The sequence below is a fragment of the Chrysemys picta genome, chromosome 2 (assembly GCF_011386835.1).
Source record: "Chrysemys picta bellii isolate R12L10 chromosome 2, ASM1138683v2, whole genome shotgun sequence".
Lineage (NCBI taxonomy): Eukaryota > Metazoa > Chordata > Testudines > Emydidae > Chrysemys > Chrysemys picta.
The window spans coordinates 78,571,970-78,588,730 of NC_088792.1; the positions used below are offsets into that span (position 1 = coordinate 78,571,970).

At 49.5% G+C, this 16,761-nt stretch overlaps 1 protein-coding gene across 5 annotated transcripts in view; it reads right to left on the minus strand.

Moving 5' to 3' along the window:
• The window catches only part of TCAIM (T cell activation inhibitor, mitochondrial), a 62,990-nt gene that overhangs the window by 23,344 nt on the left and 22,885 nt on the right, over positions 1 to 16,761 (minus strand). For all 5 annotated transcript variants that reach the window (XR_010598355.1, XM_065583553.1, XM_005278696.4 and 2 more), the window contains exon 6: positions 500 to 622. Coding sequence is in view for 4 of the 5 variants with exons in the window: in XM_065583553.1 (XP_065439625.1) it covers positions 500 to 622 (123 nt within the window). In the remaining variant the exon portion in view is untranslated. The remainder of the gene's footprint in view (positions 1 to 499; positions 623 to 16,761) is intronic.

The following is a 16,761-nucleotide window of genomic DNA, read 5'->3' on the forward strand; positions in this document are numbered from 1 at the left end:
TTTCTGATATTTTGGACAACAATACCTTTACTAAGTCTTCACAGGTCGTCAATAAGTACCATATGCAGCATCAAAAGAGAAGCTAAGTTAGTTACATAAGCAAGCTCAAGCTCCAATTCAGGAAAGCAATTTTATCCAGTAAAGTACTTAAACACATGATTAGGTCCTATTGACTACAATAGAACCGAAGCACATGCTTAAGTGTTTTCCTGAACTGGCAACCATACTACTAGGTAGTACAATCTCCTGACTTATAAATAAGACTAGGTCTAGTTCAGGTATTATAAATGCAAATTTTTAGTCCCATACAAGTCTGATGAAAATATAATCATATTCAGTGGAATACTGCCTTTATGACTACATATAAAATAGACATTTTGCTGGAATACATTTTTTAAAGCTTAACTGCATTACTTTGTTTTTAGTCTATGTGGCCTTACAAAATTGTAAATTATGTTTGTTTTGACCCTTTTAAGGTAGATCTTCTGTACTTCATTACCTGATATCAGAGAGCTGTAGCTGATGAGTGAGTTCATCTTTTAAACGGTTTAGTTCTTCCCTAAGTGGTAAGCTCTTTCTCAGCTTCTTTATTGCACTTTTTTCACTATTATCTAACCAGGAGCTGTAAAAAAGAAAATATATGGCTGTTCAAGTCCATTTTTCTCAGGCACATTGCACTGCTATATAAAAACATTAATGTCTACTTTAAGAAATATGTCAAGTTACCAGATCAGGTAATGTTTTAAAAGAATGTTTTCTTGAAAAGAGTAAATCTATTTTTAGTGTAACCTATTATAGTATAAGAAACAGATAACTGTAGATCAGTCACTGAATCATGTTCCCACAGGTCTAGCTCATGAACTTTTTAAAAGCAGCATCTTAAGAGATTTAATGGATAAAACATTTTGAGATGATTTAGTTTATCATCATCATCACGTTCTCATTACACCTCTGGTGTTTAGGGCAGCGACGAAGCTCCTCCACTCCTGACTGTTTCTGGCAAGTCTTCCAATGGTTCCCCAGCGGTGCCCCAATCTTCACCATGTTGTTTTTGGGTGGCCTCGTTTTCGCTTGCCTTCAGGTGTCCACCTTAATGCTATTCTGGTGATGGAATCAGTTTCCATCTGAAGCACATGGCCAATCCATCTCCAGCGCCTCCTGGTAATGATGGTGCTCATATCTTCTTGGCTGCACTGTATGAATAGGTCTTGGTCTGAGATTGTAGGGAGGTGACGCATGGGAGGATCATGAAGGGTCAAGTGCTCTCCCAGCAGCCGATCCGGGCGGGGAGAGGAAGGGGTGGGGCCAGAGCCGGAAGTGAAGGGGCGGGGCCAGGGCCAGAAAGTGAAGGGGCGGGGCCAGGGCCTCTTTTAGCCACATTGCCTGGGATGCTAGCCGGTGCAGCGCCGTGTCTCGGCTGATGGGGAGAGCACCTGGCTGTGGCAGCAGCAGGCTGCCCCCCACCCAGGCTCAGCTTCTGGCATGCTCAAAGTCGGCTCCTACCCCTAGGAGCTGAGCCTGGGCATGGAGCGGGCTGCTGCTGCCACCCCTCTCTGCTCTGGCTCAGCTTCTGGGGACAGGAGCCGACTGAGCATGCTGGGTGTGGAGGGGGCTCTGACTTGCTCAGCTGCTATTCTGGAAGTTAAGCCCAGGCAGGAGGCAGCCTGCTGCTGCCACAGCCAGGCACTCTCCCAGGCAGCAGTCGCACTGGGAGAGTGGCTCTGTCCCACTCCCTGCCCAGCTCTGGCAGCCATAAAGAGCTGGCACAGCAGGACAGACATCCCCCCAACAGGTAATGTGGGGTAGGGAGGGGATGGGGGTGGGAAGAGCACAGGGGCCTAGGCTGGGGTGAAGACACGTGGGGAGATCACATGTCCTCCCCTTTAGCTGGTGATGCTCTCCCCCAATACTGGAGGGGCACCAGTCGTCATGAGGATTTTTCTGAGGCAGGTTGTATGGAATAAATACAGTTTGGACATGTCATACTTTCTCATTCCCCAGCATTCTGCACTATAAAGTAGTATTGAAAGTACACAGCTCAGATAAATCTGGAGTTTGGTTTTTGTGTTGTATTTTCAAGATTTCCAGAGACTGTATTTGAGCTCCTAAAGGTGTTCCTGGCTTTACTGATTCTGTTCCAGATGTCCTGGCTTGTTCCACTGTTCTGGCTGATAGTACTGCCCAAGCATGTGAATGTTTCTACGTTGGTGAGAGCATGATCCTCTATCTGTACTGTTGACGGTGAGACAATATTAAAGGTCATGATATCTGTCTTACTGCGGTTGATTTTCAGTCCAATTTGCTGGCTGAATGTGTTGAGTCGAGTTGTTTTTTCTTGTATAAGGTGTTGAGTATGTGATAGGAGAGCGAGATCATCTGCGAACTCCAGGCCTTCAAGGGATGAGAAGGGTGTCCATTTAATACCTCTTGACATGTATTTTGTTGTATGCCGCATTACCCAGTCGATGGCAATATGAAGAGGATTGCAGATATGATACACCCCTGCTGTACTCCTATTATGACTTCAAAAACTGAGCTCACTGTGATCAACACTACATGTAAAGTTGGAAAAGAAGCTTTTGATGATGTTGATTATACAGAGAGGGATTCCATATGCCCGCAGAATGCACCATAGGCTGGTCCTGTGAATGCTATCAAAAGCCTTCTCAAAGTCTATGAAGTTTATGTAGAGTTGCCATAGCCATTCTAAGCATTGTTCTATTATGTTTCGTAGAGTGAAAATCTGGTCTGTGCATCCAGGCCCTTTTCAAAAACCGGTTTGCTCTTTTCTAAGAATGCTATCAACTGCCTCTGATATATGCTGGACTATGATCTTACACAATACCTTTGTTTGGCACAGATAAAAATGAGATACCACGCCCGTTATTACAATCATTGGGTTCTTTTCTTTGATATCTTCACTATAACCCCATTGGTCCACTCATCTGGCACTTTTTCCCTTTCCCAGACAGATGTAAATAGAGAGGCCAGGATAGATGCTGCTAACTCAGGATTTACTTTGAACAATTCTGCATTTAAGTTATCCTTGCCAGGAGCATTCCCATTTTTAAAGAATTTGATGGATTGAATGATCTCTTTCTTAGTTGGGGTATCTGTGTTGATATCAAGATCTTCTTCTGCCTCCTGAATGTTTGCTTCCTCTATAGGTGGCTCCCAGTTCAGCAATTCTTTGAAATGCTCTGTCCAGCACATTTCTTGTTGTTTTTCAGTTGTCCATAAGTGGCCTTGTTTGTCCCTGATGAGAATGTTTGTTGGTGTCTCCCATTTGCCACTGATAAGCCATGTCATTTGGTAGACGGTTCCTTGTTCCTCTGCTTGTGTTGCTAGATTATCAATATAACGTCATTTGTCTGCTCTCACAAGGTGTTTGACCTCCTGGTGTGCCTTGCTCTACTATTCGTGGTATTTGTCCTTTAGCTTCTGGGATTTTGTGTCTAAAACTTTTTTCTTCAGGGCTCTATGGTATTCCATGTGTTGGGTGTAAACCACTCCTTTCTTCTCTTCTGCCTGTAGTCTAGACAGGCTTCACTGCTCTGTTTATAGATTGTTACTTTATCCCACTTCTTGTTGATCTCATTTGCATTCCCCTCCTCTTCATCAAGGTCTGCAAGTGCCTGAAACCTGTTCTTTAACTGCAGAATGAAGGCTTTCTGTATTTCAGGGGATTTTAGCTTGTCAACATCATAATGTCTATGTCCCTTGTTTGATGGACCCACGCTTCTCAGTTTTAGTTTGATGGAGGCTATCACAAGGTGGTGGTCGTTGCCAATATCTGCTCCCCTTCTCACCTTCCCATCTGTCAGTGAGTGTCGTCATTTGCCATTGATCATCGTATGTTTGATGATCTTATTTCTGCCATTTGGAGAACCCCATGTCAGCTTGTATCAGAGGGGTAGCCGTGTTAGTCTGGATCTATAAAAAGCAACAAGGAATCTTGTGCACCTTATAGACTAACAGAAGTATTGGAGCATAAGCTTTTGTGGATGAATACCCACTTTGTCGAAGTCAGTATTCACCCACGAAAGCTTATGCTCCAATACTTCTGTTAGTCTATAACAGGGGTAGGAAACCTACGGCGAGCGTGCCGCCTTCGGCACACAAGCTGATTTTCACTGGCACTCACACTGCCTGGATCCTGGCCACCAGTCTGGGGGGCTCTACATTTTAAATGAAGCTTCTTAAACATTTTAAAAACCTTATTTACTTTACATTCAACAATATATATATTATAGACTTATAGAAAGAGACCTTCTAAAAATATTCAAATGTATTACTGGCATGCAAAACCTTAAATTAGAGTGAATAAATGAAGACTTGTCACACCACTTCTGAAAGGTTGCCGACCCCTGGTTTATAAGGTGCCACAGGACTCTTTGTCGCTTATGTCAGCTTGTGAATTTCAGAATGTTGAAATAGGGTTCTGCTGATGACTAGATCGTTCATATTGCAGAAATCAACATCAGCCTCTCCATTTTCATTCATGGTGCCACACTCATGTCTTCTCATTGCTCTGTCGTTGTTTGTGTTGTCCCTACTGACCTTGGCATTCAGGTCTCCCATGATGATAGTTAGGTTGTGGTGTGGTACTCTTAACTACGCCTGTAGTGCAAGGTAGAATTTGTCCTTTGCTTCTTCATCACTGTCATTTGTTGGAGCATAGCACTGAATCAGGGTGATATTATTGTGTTTCCCTTTCAGTCTGGCTCTCATACGTCTGCTGCTGATTGACTTCCACTCAAGCAGGGACTGCTCCACTACCTCTCCAAAAAGATGGCAACAACCTCAGGAAGTTGTCCATCATCCCGGCCAGAATACAGCAAAGTTTCTCCCAAGGCTGTTAATCTTCCTGATCCCATCCATCTGTTCTCGCTGACACCCAGGATGCGTAAGTTGTAGCGTTTCATCTCTGCTGTGACTTGAGCTGGCTTCCCGGTTTCGTACATTGTCCCTACGTTCCAAAAAACAAGTTTGGTTTTTGTCTTGGTGTTGAGTACTTCAGTCTTCATGCCAGTGGCTTCCTTTTGGCTTTCATCACTGGCAGTCATATGGGTCATTGACTCCTGAAGGCCATCACACATATTAATGGTTGATTTCTCTGCCGCAGTTTCTGTAACATATTTTGTTTTTTATGGGACAGGGTTGTTAGCTCTGTGCCTAGCCCCCCCCTCCCCCCCAACATGGAGAGCCAGAGTGTCTTTTGTCTGGCCCCTCCCCTACAGACCAGTCCAGCATGGTTGAACCTGCTGGAGGAAAAAAAGTCCTCGGCAACCCAGACTCGGGATCGTTAGAGTGTGCAAACTGTCTCGCCACGACAGGGCACAGACAGCAGAGGGCAGTTAGCTGATAAAAATATTAAATTTGACCACTCTTGTAGCAATGAAATGTGTCCAAGCTCTTTCCCAAGTCTCTGTACCGACTATGGCATGACAAAACAGTAGTCTGACACTTTAGTGCCACAGAAGCTCCATCTGTATATGTTGATATCCGGGATCATCTCAATACATCCAGAGAATGCATCAATTTATTGTGAGTTACTTTAAAATTACAGCTGTACCTCACTGGCAAAGTCAGCTACAAGTTGAAAGTCTTATGAGCCCTAATGGTACAGAATGAGTTTAAGCACTATAGGAGTATTATCATGCCTCATTTAACCACAAAAAAGTCAGCTTTAAGAACTACATGATGAGGACATGCTCAATGCACTACAGCAATATTGATACGGTACATCTAGTTGACTGCTCTGAAAGGATGGAAGTAGAATGATGGGATCTATCCCATCAGACCTACACCACCATAGAAAATGCCAACTTGGTCTTGATGTGAAGTAGGACCAGCCTTAGGGAAAATAGCGCCCTGGGTGAACTTGTATTTTGGTGCCCCGGGCCCCCGCTGCCTCCCTGGGCTCCCCACCCACCCCCTCATTGCCCCAGCCCTCAGTGCCTCCCTGGACTCTCCACAGAGGGTCAGCAGCCCAAGGGAAGGTACAGCGACAGGAGGGCAATAGAGAGCTGTGGTGGCAGGGGAGCCTGGTGATGAGAGAGCCCCAGAAAGGGGTGAGGGAACCAGAGGAGTACAGAGAGTCTGCTTGTGTGGGAAGGCAGGGGTGGGGTAGTGACATGGGGGCTCCAAAAGGACAGATCTCTCCCCACACCCCAATACTGAGCATCCCCAATATTCAAATACCCCTTCCCACTCCCAGAGAAAAGACGGTTACTCACCGTTGTAACTGTTGTTCTTCGAGATGTGTTGCTCATATCCATTCCATTAGGTGTGTGCGCGCCGCGTGCACGATCGTCGGAAGATTTTTACCCTAGCAACACCGGCGGGTCGGCTGTGGAGCCCCCTAGAGTGGCGCCTTCATGGCGCTGAATATATACCCCAGCCGACCCGGCGCCCCCTCAGTTCCTTCTTGCCGGCTACTCCGACAGTGGGGACGGAGGGCGGGTTTGGAATGGATATGAGCAACACATCTCGAAGAACAACAGTTACAACGGTGAGTAACCGTCTTTTCTTCTTCGAGTGCTTGCTCATATCCATTCCATTAGGTGACTCCCAAGCCCAACTTAGGTGGTGGGGTCGGAGTGAGACATTGCTGTGTGCAAAACCGCTGATCCAAAGGCAGCATCGTCCCTGGACTGCTGCACTAGTGCATAGTGTTCTGTAAACGTGTGGACTGACGACCAAACCGCAGCTCTACAAATGTCCTGGATCGGAACTTGCGCCAGGAAAGCCGCCGAGGAAGCTTGTGCCCTCGTGGAGTGAGCGGTGAGGTGGGGTGCTGAGACACCTGCCAGGTCGTAGCAAGTCCGGATGCAAGACGTAATCCAGGAGGATAGGCGTTGTGATGAGACCGGTGAGCCTTTCATTCGGTCGGCCACTGCAACGAAGAGTTGCGTCGTCTTTCTAAAGGGCCTTGTGCGGTCAATATAGAAGGCCAGGGCCCTGCGTACGTCCAGAGAATGCAAACGTTGATCCTGGCGAGAAGCATGTGGTTTAGGGTGAAAGACCGGGAGAAATATATCCTGGTTGATATGAAATGGAGAAACCACCTTAGGGAGAAAGGCAGGATGTGGACGAAGCTGCACTTTATCCTTATGGAAAACTGTGTAAGGGGGCTCGGATGTAAGCGCCCTGAGTTCAGAAACGCGCCTTGCTGAGGTGATGGCTACGAGGAAGGCTGTCTTCCAGGATAGGTACAGAAGTGAACAGGTGGCCAGTGGCTCGAATGGAGGACCTGTGAGCTTGGAGAGAACCAGGTTGAGGTCCCACGTCGGAACGGGCTGACGTTGTTGTGGGTACATCCGGTCTAAGCCCTTGAGGAATCTAACGACCATCGGGTTAGAGAATACCGAGGACGCGAGTTCCCCTGGATGGAAGGCCGATATAGCGGCCAGGTGAACTCTAATTGAAGATATCGCCAACCCCTGCTGTTTTAGGGAGAGGAGATATTCCAAAATAAGAGGAATAGGTGCGTGCAATGGGGACGTGGCTCGTTGCTCGCACCAACAGGAGAACCGCTTCCACTTGGCCAAGTATGTGGTCCGTGTTGAAGGCTTCCTACTGCTCAGCAGAATCTGTTGGACAGAGTGTGAACACTGTTGCTCTGCCTGGGTGAACCATGGAGCAGCCACGCCGTGAGGTGGAGTGATTGCAGGTCGGGGTGACGCAGCCGGCCGTGGTTCTGCGTGATGAGATCCGGATACAACGGAAGCGGGATCGGTGTCTGAACCGAGAGTTCCAGCAGCGTGGTGTACCAATGTTGTCTCGGCCACGCTGGAGCGATCAGAATCACCTGTGCCTGGTCTCTGCGCAATTTGAGCAGTACCTTGTGGACCAGAGGAAACGGAGGGAAGGCATAAAACAGGTGGTCTTTCCAGGGAAGGAGAAACGCATCCGAGAGGGAGCCTGGGGCTCGACCTTGCAGGGAGCAGAACACGTGGCACTTCCTGTTGTCTCGAGATGCAAACAGGTCTATCTGGGGAAACCCCCACTTCTGGAAGACGGAATGTATGATGTCCGGACGGATAGACCACTCGTGCGTTTGAAAGGACCTGCTGAGTCGGTCCGCTAAAGTGTTCTGGACTCCAGGGAGGAACGATGCCGTGAGATGGATTGAGTGGGCGATGCAGAAGTCCCACAGGCGAATGGCCTCTTGGCATAGAATTGACGAACGTGCTCCTCCTTGCTTGTTGATGTAAAACATGGCCGTGGTGTTGTCGGTGAGAACTAACACACAGCGGCCACGTAGGAGATTGAGAAATGCCTGGCACGCCAGGCGCACCGCCATCAGTTCCCGAACATTGATGTGTAGGGCTAGCTGAGGTGCAGTCCACAGGCCCTGGGTATGGTGCTCGTTGAGATGGGCGCCCCAACCCAGAGATGAAGCGTCTGTGACCAGGTGCAGAGAGGGTTGTGGGGCGTGAAACGGCATCCCCTCGCAAACCACATTGTGATCTAGCCACCATGTGAGGGAGGTCAGGACCGAGTTCGGGATTGTGACCACCATATTCAGGCTGTCCCGATGTGGGCGGTATATTGATGACACCCAGGTCTGGAGTGGGCGAAGCCGAAGTCTGGCATGCCTGGTTACGTACGTGCAGGAAGCCATGTGACCCAGCAGGGTAAGGCATGACCTCACCGTGGTAGTTGGGAAGGCCTTGAGTCCTTGGATGAGGCTCGTGATGGTGCAAAAGCGATTGTCTGGCAGGATGGCTTGTGCGCGTCTGGAGTCTAGAACCGCACCGATGAATTCTATTCTCTGGGTAGGTTCTAGAGTGGATTTGTCCTTGTTGAGTAGGATACCCAACTTGTTGAATGTGCGCACTATTATGTGGACGTGATCGCGAACTTGTTCTTTGGTGCGACCGCGTACCAGCCAGTCGTCTAGGTACGGGAACACCTGTATCCCTTGCCGACGAAGGTACGCTGCCACGACAGCCATACATTTCGTGAACACCCGTGGGGCCGAGGATAGGCCGAAGGGAAGGACTGCAAATTGGTAGTGCACCCTGTTTACCACGAATCGCAGGAAGCGTCTGTGAGGCGTGTAAATAGCAATGTGAAAGTATGCGTCTTTCATGTCGAGGGCGGCGAACCAGTCTCCAGGATCGAGGGAAGGGATAATGGCCCCCAGAGAGACCATGCGGAACTTCAACTTTACTACGAATTTGTTGAGTCCGCGCAAGTCCAAGATGGGTCGCAGACCTCCTTTGGACTTGGGGATGAGGAAATAACGGGAGTAGAATCCCCTGCCCCTTAATTCCACTGGAACCTCCTCTATGGCCCCCATAGCGAGGAGCGTAGAAACTTCCTGTATAAGAAGTTGCTCGTGAGAAGGGTCCCTGAAGAGGGACGGGGAAGGGGGGGAGGAGGGGGGGATAGAAGAAAACTGGATAGCGTATCCCCTCTCCACCGTGCGGAGGACCCAACGGTCCGAAGTTATAAGGGACCAAGCACGGTGGAAGTGGGAGAGGCGATCCCGAAAGGAGGGGGCTGGATCCTGGGGGATGACTGGGGCGCCGTCCTCGACCGCACCTTCAAAAGTTCTGCCTGGGGCCTGAAGGTGGTCGAGGTGGCCCCTGGTTCTGGCCGGGTTGAGGGCCGGTCCACCTTCTTCTACCACCTCGCCCTCGCCTACGGGCCGAGTCTTGTCTCTGACGAGGCGGGGGGGGGTAGAAGCGCTGAGGTTGCGGCCTAAATGGCCTGCGCTGGGGGCCCACAACATGCATCCCCAGGGAGCGCATGATTGTTCTCGAGTCCTTGAGGCTCTGCAGGCGGGAATCCGTCTTATCCGAGAACAATCCATGCCCCTCAAAAGGCAGATCTTGTAGGGTTTGCTGCAGCTCCGGAGGCAAACCCGAAACCTGAAGCCAGGAGATCCTGCGCATAGCGATGCCCGAAGCCAGGGTCCTCGCCGCTGAGTCTGCAATGTCCAAGGAGGCCTGCAAGGAGGTCCGAGCCACCTTCTTGCCCTCCTCTACCATGGCTCCAAACTCTTCCCTGGACTCTTGGGGAATCAACTCCTTAAACTTCCCCATAGAGTTCCAGGAGTTGAAATTGTAGCGGCTCAGTAACGCCTGTTGGTTCGCCGCTCTCAGTTGTAGCCCTCCGGCTGAGTAGACCTTACGGCCAAACAGGTCGAGCCGCTTAGCCTCTTTTGATTTAGGCGCTGCAGCCTGCTGGCCGTGGCGCTCTCGTGCATTCACTGATTCCACCACCAGTGAGCACGGTTGGGGGTGGGTGTACAAGTACCCATAGTCCTTAGAGGGGACAAAGTATTTTCTTTCCACCCCTCTCGCTGTGGGTGGAATGGAGGCAGGAGTTTGCCATATCGTATCCGCATTCGATTGGATCGTGCGGATCAGAGGTAACGCCACCCTCGATGGGGCATCTGCTCCAAGGATGTTCACGATCGGGTCGTGCACCTCCACTATCTCCTCCGCCTGCAGGTCCATATTACGGGCCATCCTACGCAGGAGATCCTGGTGAGCCCGAAGATCTATCGGAGGGGGACCCGTACATGAAGTGCCCGCCACTGCCTCGTCCGGAGAGGAGGAAGAGGATGCCTCCGGTGGTACCGGATCCAAGGGGGGGTCCTGATCCCCTTGCTCTTGGGCCGGGGCATCACCTGCACTTGGGTCCCTGGTGTCGGGTGGCGTGGACACCGAAGCCTCCATGCCTCCTGGCGGAGGCCGAGAGATGGTGGATTCTGGGGCCCTTCTAACCGAGTGACCCGAGCGAGAGGTCGATGGTATTGGAGCCCCTTGTTCTTGGTGGTATGCCCACGGGGTCCAAAACGACCAGTGAGATGGTCCATGAGATTGGTCCTCTGCCATCTCCTGCCAGTGGCCGAAATTTTGTTCATCGGCGCGCCCTTGAGGGGGGTATGCCGATCTCGACAAGTCCTCCGAGGAGCGAGACACCGATCTAGACGGCCATGGCGGTGCCGAGAGAGATGAAACCATCCCGGTGGGCTGCGGTGCCGCACGGTGCCGGTCCGGAGATGATCTATCTCCGCGCGGTGCCGGCGATCGGTGCCGGGACCGCGACCGGTGCCGATGACCTCGTCGGTGCCGGGAGTCGGATCTGGACCTCGACGAGGACCTGGAGTATGCCCGGTGCCGGGAGCGACCCCTCGACGTCGAGCGCCGACCGTAGCGGTGCCGAGAACTACGTCTCGACGTTGATCGGTGCCGACGATCATAGCGGTGCCGAGACGTAGAGCGGTGCCGCGAAGTAGATCTTGGCCGCGAGTACGACCGGTGCCGAGACGATATTCGGCGCCGGGACTGCGAGCGGCGTGGGGACCTGCTTCGGGACCTGGACCGGTGCCGAGGTTCCAGCCCCTGTGATGGTGGGCGCATCAAAGCAGGTTTCCCCCTCGACTGGACCGGGCGAGTCAACGGTGCAGTCGGTGCCGGTGGCTGAGGCGGTGCCGGCTCCGTGAGAGCTATTAAGTCTCTCGCCGCCGCGAAGGTCTCTGGAGTCGACGGGAGGCACTGTATCACCGCCGGCCTGGGGGGAGACGCTATTTGCACCGGACTCAACGGCCTCGGCGCCGGAGTCGACGGTGCCGGAGGCAACTGTTTCCGTTGCTCCACCGGTGGACGCGGCTCTACCCCCGACACTGGGGGAGCTGGCGTCTTCGGCACTGATGTCCCCGTCTTATGGGCTTTTTTATGCCCTGGGGATAAGGACCGGCGCCGAGGCACTTGCTGTGTCTGCGGTGCCGACGAGGTCCGGTGCCGGGGAGGCTTGTCTGACGCCACTCGCGTGGTCGTCGCAGCCGGTGCCGCCGGGGCACTGCGCACCGAGGTGCTAGGTGCCGGGGCCTTGCTTGTGGAAGGAGCGTCCGGGCTAAGAGCCGCCTCCATCAGAAGTTGCCTGAGCCGAAAGTCCCGCTCCTTCTTCGTTCTTGGACGAAAGGCCTTACAGATTTTACACTTGTCTGTCTGGTGTGACTCTCCCAGGCACTTCAGACAAGATTCGTGCGGGTCGCTCGTGGGCATAGGTTTAGCGCAGGAGGCGCACAGCTTGAAGCCGGGAGCGTTGGGCATGAGCCCGGCCCCGCGGCCGGGGGAGAAAGGGGGGAGACGACCCCCTTAACCCCCTGGACTATTTAGAACAACTTTACAACTACTTAACTAACTTACAACAAACTCTAAGACTATAACTATAACTACAACTATGATACAACAATAAAAGCTAGGGAAAGTGGAGAACAGCTAAGCAGCGCTCCACAGTTCCAACGACCGTCAGGGGCGGTAAGAAGGAACTGAGGGGGCGCCGGGTCGGCTGGGGTATATATTCAGCGCCATGAAGGCGCCACTCTAGGGGGCTCCACAGCCGACCCGCCGGTGTTGCTAGGGTAAAAATCTTCCGACGATCGTGCACGCGGCGCGCACACACCTAATGGAATGGATATGAGCAAGCACTCGAAGAAGAAGGGAGGCTATTGGGGGGACAGGGAAGGTTAAAATGCAAACATTCCAGCGCACTGGAGATAGCTAGGGTGAGTGGTGATGGTGGAAGGTTCGCTCTTGAAATATCCCCAACCCCCTGCACTGACACCTCCCTTTGGGATAAGAGAAAGGGGGAGCCCCTGAGAGCTGGGAAACTGGGTGGTCAGTGTGTGGAATAGGGGAATGGGACCTCAAAGACATGGGGGGTACCCTGGGGAGAGTGGGGGTCCTGAGAACTGGGAGGCTGGCACCTGGGGGGCAGAGGGGCTTCCTGGGAGCTGGGGTATAGGGGGGATCCCCCTGGGACCTGGGTGGAGGGGGAGCTGGAAACCCTGGGAGGCCGAGAGCTGGGACATGGGGTCAGGAAACCACCTCCCCCATACTTACTCATCTCTTTCTCTTGCAATTTCAGCTTCCTTCCTCTCCCAAACCAAAAGAGGCCAGCAACTTCTAGTTCCCATTGGCCGGCTGAGATGCCACACTCACCTTCTATTGAGCAGCACTGCTTTCATTCAGGTCACTCATGGAAGGAGGAATGGCCCAGGCTGGGACAGTCCCAAAGAGTGCAGGGGAAGAGCTCATCGGCTTGCAGAGTCAGAGGTGGGACTGAGAGGGTGGGCTGGGAAACCAGGTGTGGTGGCAAGCAGGGGGCATCTGCTCCAGAGCAAGGAGGTGGGCGCTCCTGTCATGCCAGGCTGCACTCCGCAGGCAGCAAGGGGGAAACTGAGACCCTTGCCTCTTCACCATGGTACCCTCCTGACTACAGCACCTTGGGCGGGTTGCCCAGGTCGCTCACCCCTAAGGCCTGCCCTAATGTGAAGCATGGGGTATCAATTTTGACTCATTTAAGGCCAAATTCTCTCCAGACTTATCAGAAGCACTGGAATTTATAAGGAGGAGCTCCCTCTGGGACCTAATGACTCAAATTGACATCATCTCACAGCCTAGTCAATCGTGATCCTCACTGAACCAAGACACAGCAGTCATGCCTACTTGTGATGGATATTGTATGACCCACATACACATTTTTTAAAGCTGCAGAGGCCCCTCTCACTCAAAGAGAAAGGGAAGCAGACAGAAAACACACCACACAACACGTGATCCAGAAAATGTGCTGAGAAGTGTGCCACTAGTGCTTCAAAGATAAAGTGCAGCAGTGATGTACACTCTTTTCACACTGGAAGGAGCAAGGTCTTAAGAGCACTGAAGATGCCCTTGCATTAAGATCACTCTATGAAGCTCAGTGACATTCCAAAGGGAATGAGTCATAAGTGACTGAAGCTGCTGAATGCCTCTGATGTACCTGTAAGTGAACTTGAGCTCCTCCAAAAGCTGTGCACCAACTGCCACACAAGCTGCTCCGAAACCTCTGGTAGTATTAGAGATGCAGCTCTATTACTCTAGCTGTTCTGAGGGGACTGAAAGTTAGAGGCCTGAAGACTGGTGTGGTTTACATGAGCAGCTCTAAAACAACTTCGTCAGAAGTCAGTGCCTCTGAAGACTAACACAAGGTTGTAGTGTGTTTTGTTTTTAAATTTAAGGAAACTGACACCAGAGCCAAAGATATAATAGAGTGGGGGAGAGATCTGAGGGATGAAATACTTTGATACCTCACATGAGCTAGGATGAACACTGATGAGTAGAGGTCACAGTTGTAGGGTTCCTTCATCATTGATAACCAGCAGGAATGAATTGACTTCTGGAGCATATAGGTATGGCTGGGGGGCAGGAGAGGGAAACAGGGCAATCTAAATATCTAAGCAAGGACAATGTGAAGTGAGCCCAACAGCACAATTTTAAAACTGTGGGTGCTTTTATCTGGCCCAATGAACCAAAAGAGAGGGATCTATTGAGTACAAAATCTCAGGTCTTAGCAGTTGTGTGCAGTGCACATAAATACAATTAAGGCCACATCTACAGTATTAAAAATAGCCCATTATTTTTGTGCTGCACAAATGTGAATAGCAAAATGCAAATATACACTAGTAATACTAGAGCATTATTTTATAATCCTAAAATAACATGAGATAAAAATTATTCCACTATATCACATTCCATATTTTAGTGATATTTCAGCCACACCTTTTATGAACTTGTTTTCTGAGCTGAATCCATTAGCCAGTATTTTGCCATGATTGTGACGGCTGTGTCAAAATCATAGCATTAGCGTTCATGGTAATTGTGAATTTGAATAAAGCCCACACTGAGGCCACCCTGCAGTCGCAGCTCCTGTCCTGTGGAGCTTGGCTTGGCTCGGCTCTGCTCCCTGCTACGAGCATTGTGACCTGACACACTGTCACAGCACCACTCAGGTTTGGCCCATCCATCCCTCCACAGATGGAGACAGAAGAGCAGCCATGCCAAACCTGAGGGGCACTATGACCACACAGAGCCCCCTGCAGGCTGCCTGTCTTTGCAGGCCATTCAGCCCTCTGGCTGAGAAGCTACTAGTCCAAATCCCTTTCAGTTTAACAAAACATTCAAGCGTAATCCAAACTACCAAAAAAATCAATCTATTCTCTGGGCCCTGCACTTAACCCTTTCCTGGGGTTTCACTGCCTTTCCTCAGTTCTGGTATCAAGCACTGTCCCACTGAGTCTAAACCTTCCTGAGGCCTCTAGCCTCTACCAGTATCTGGCACTTTGGCTCTTTGCAGAAACGACCTACCTGCTTCCTGTGGCTTTCTCCCCAACACTGAACTCCCTCAGCCTATTTATAAGGCCCAGGTGTCTGCTGAGTTATCCCCGCATTTTTTTTTGTCCCCCCTCTCTGGTTGATAACTATTTAATTTCCACCCACGTGGAGTGAATATGCCCAACTGGCCTTTAACCCTTCTTAACAGTGATGGGGATTCAGTTGCTCACAGGAAGGTATTTTGACTGAACTGTAATTTTGGTGTAACTTCCAGCAGCAGACGGACTTCTCAGGGCTTGCCCACATGGAGACAACACTCTGGAACTATTAGTGCACAGTAGCAGTCCGCATAGCCAGTCAGTGAGCGGTCAGCTAATGTGCTGTAGATTCCTACATGGCAAGCCAGAGTGTGAAGTCTCAGTGTAGAGATGTCCTAAGTCAACAATGTATATTGTCCTCAAAACAAAACAGTAAATGATAGCTGTAATACTGGTCAGAAACCTGGTAGAGCTTTTGCTATAACTGGAAAAATATTTGAGACATTCAAAGATTAAAATCAATTATTTCTAAGAGATACTTAATGATCTCCTTTACTCTATTTACCCTTTTAAACTATTTCAGTTATCCAAATGCCCTCTATACACAACTGATTGATTGCAGTTTCTTGTTTTTACAAGAGCAATATTATACTCCACCGCTAAGAAAAAGTACTAAACTCAAGCATGAAAATAAAACAGATACTAGAAAAAGGTCCCTCTTCAAATGACAATTTATACAAATTATGAAGTAATCATAACTGACATGTGATATAGAAGAAAAGGATGTACAATTACACACAGACAGAAAACAAAACTCATGTACAACTTAGATCTGTCATGTGTTTTACAGTAGTACAATGACCTTATGTGCTAGGTATCATGCTCTCTGCCCTGAAGAGCTTACATTCTAATTAGTTTGGCACTTGGCATAAACACCACACATTTTGCGTTATTATATTAAAGAGAATAAAAATTAAATTGTATAATGCGTTTTTTGTTTTAATTCAGTCATTTTTAAAAAGTGTCTCATGATCAGCGTTTATTTCTTCAGAAATTAGTAGTAAGCTCATTCAGGATTATTAAGAATACTAAGCAATTTTCAGCAGTTGATTTCTAAATCACAACATAATGCGTTTAGTGTAAGTTAACTCCATATATTAAATTGCCAAACCTTTGGATATTTAAGATGATGCCCTAAGGCTGAAACAGATGTTAGAAGCTTATACACAAAAAAATGATAGGCACTGCAAAAACCACACTATACAGATATAGAGCATTTTTATAGGGCTCTATAACATGGTGCCCAATTAATGTCTTGACTTGTATAGATTTAAATTTATTATTTTGTGTTCCGAAAGCTCTAAATAAATTACAAGAGACAGAGTACTGACTGAGTTATAACACCTGCAATCTGTTGATTTCCCTGATGAATCTAAGTGGTATTCCACAGCAAACCAATGAAAAACTAGGATTAAACATTCCTTGCCTGTTTGCCCATCGTTCACCAGAGTCTATGATTACTGCAGTTGCTCATTTGAACACTGGTCAATTACATCACTATCAGGTAAAGAACAATACTTGGAGGGAGTGATAAAAATTTAGCAGTT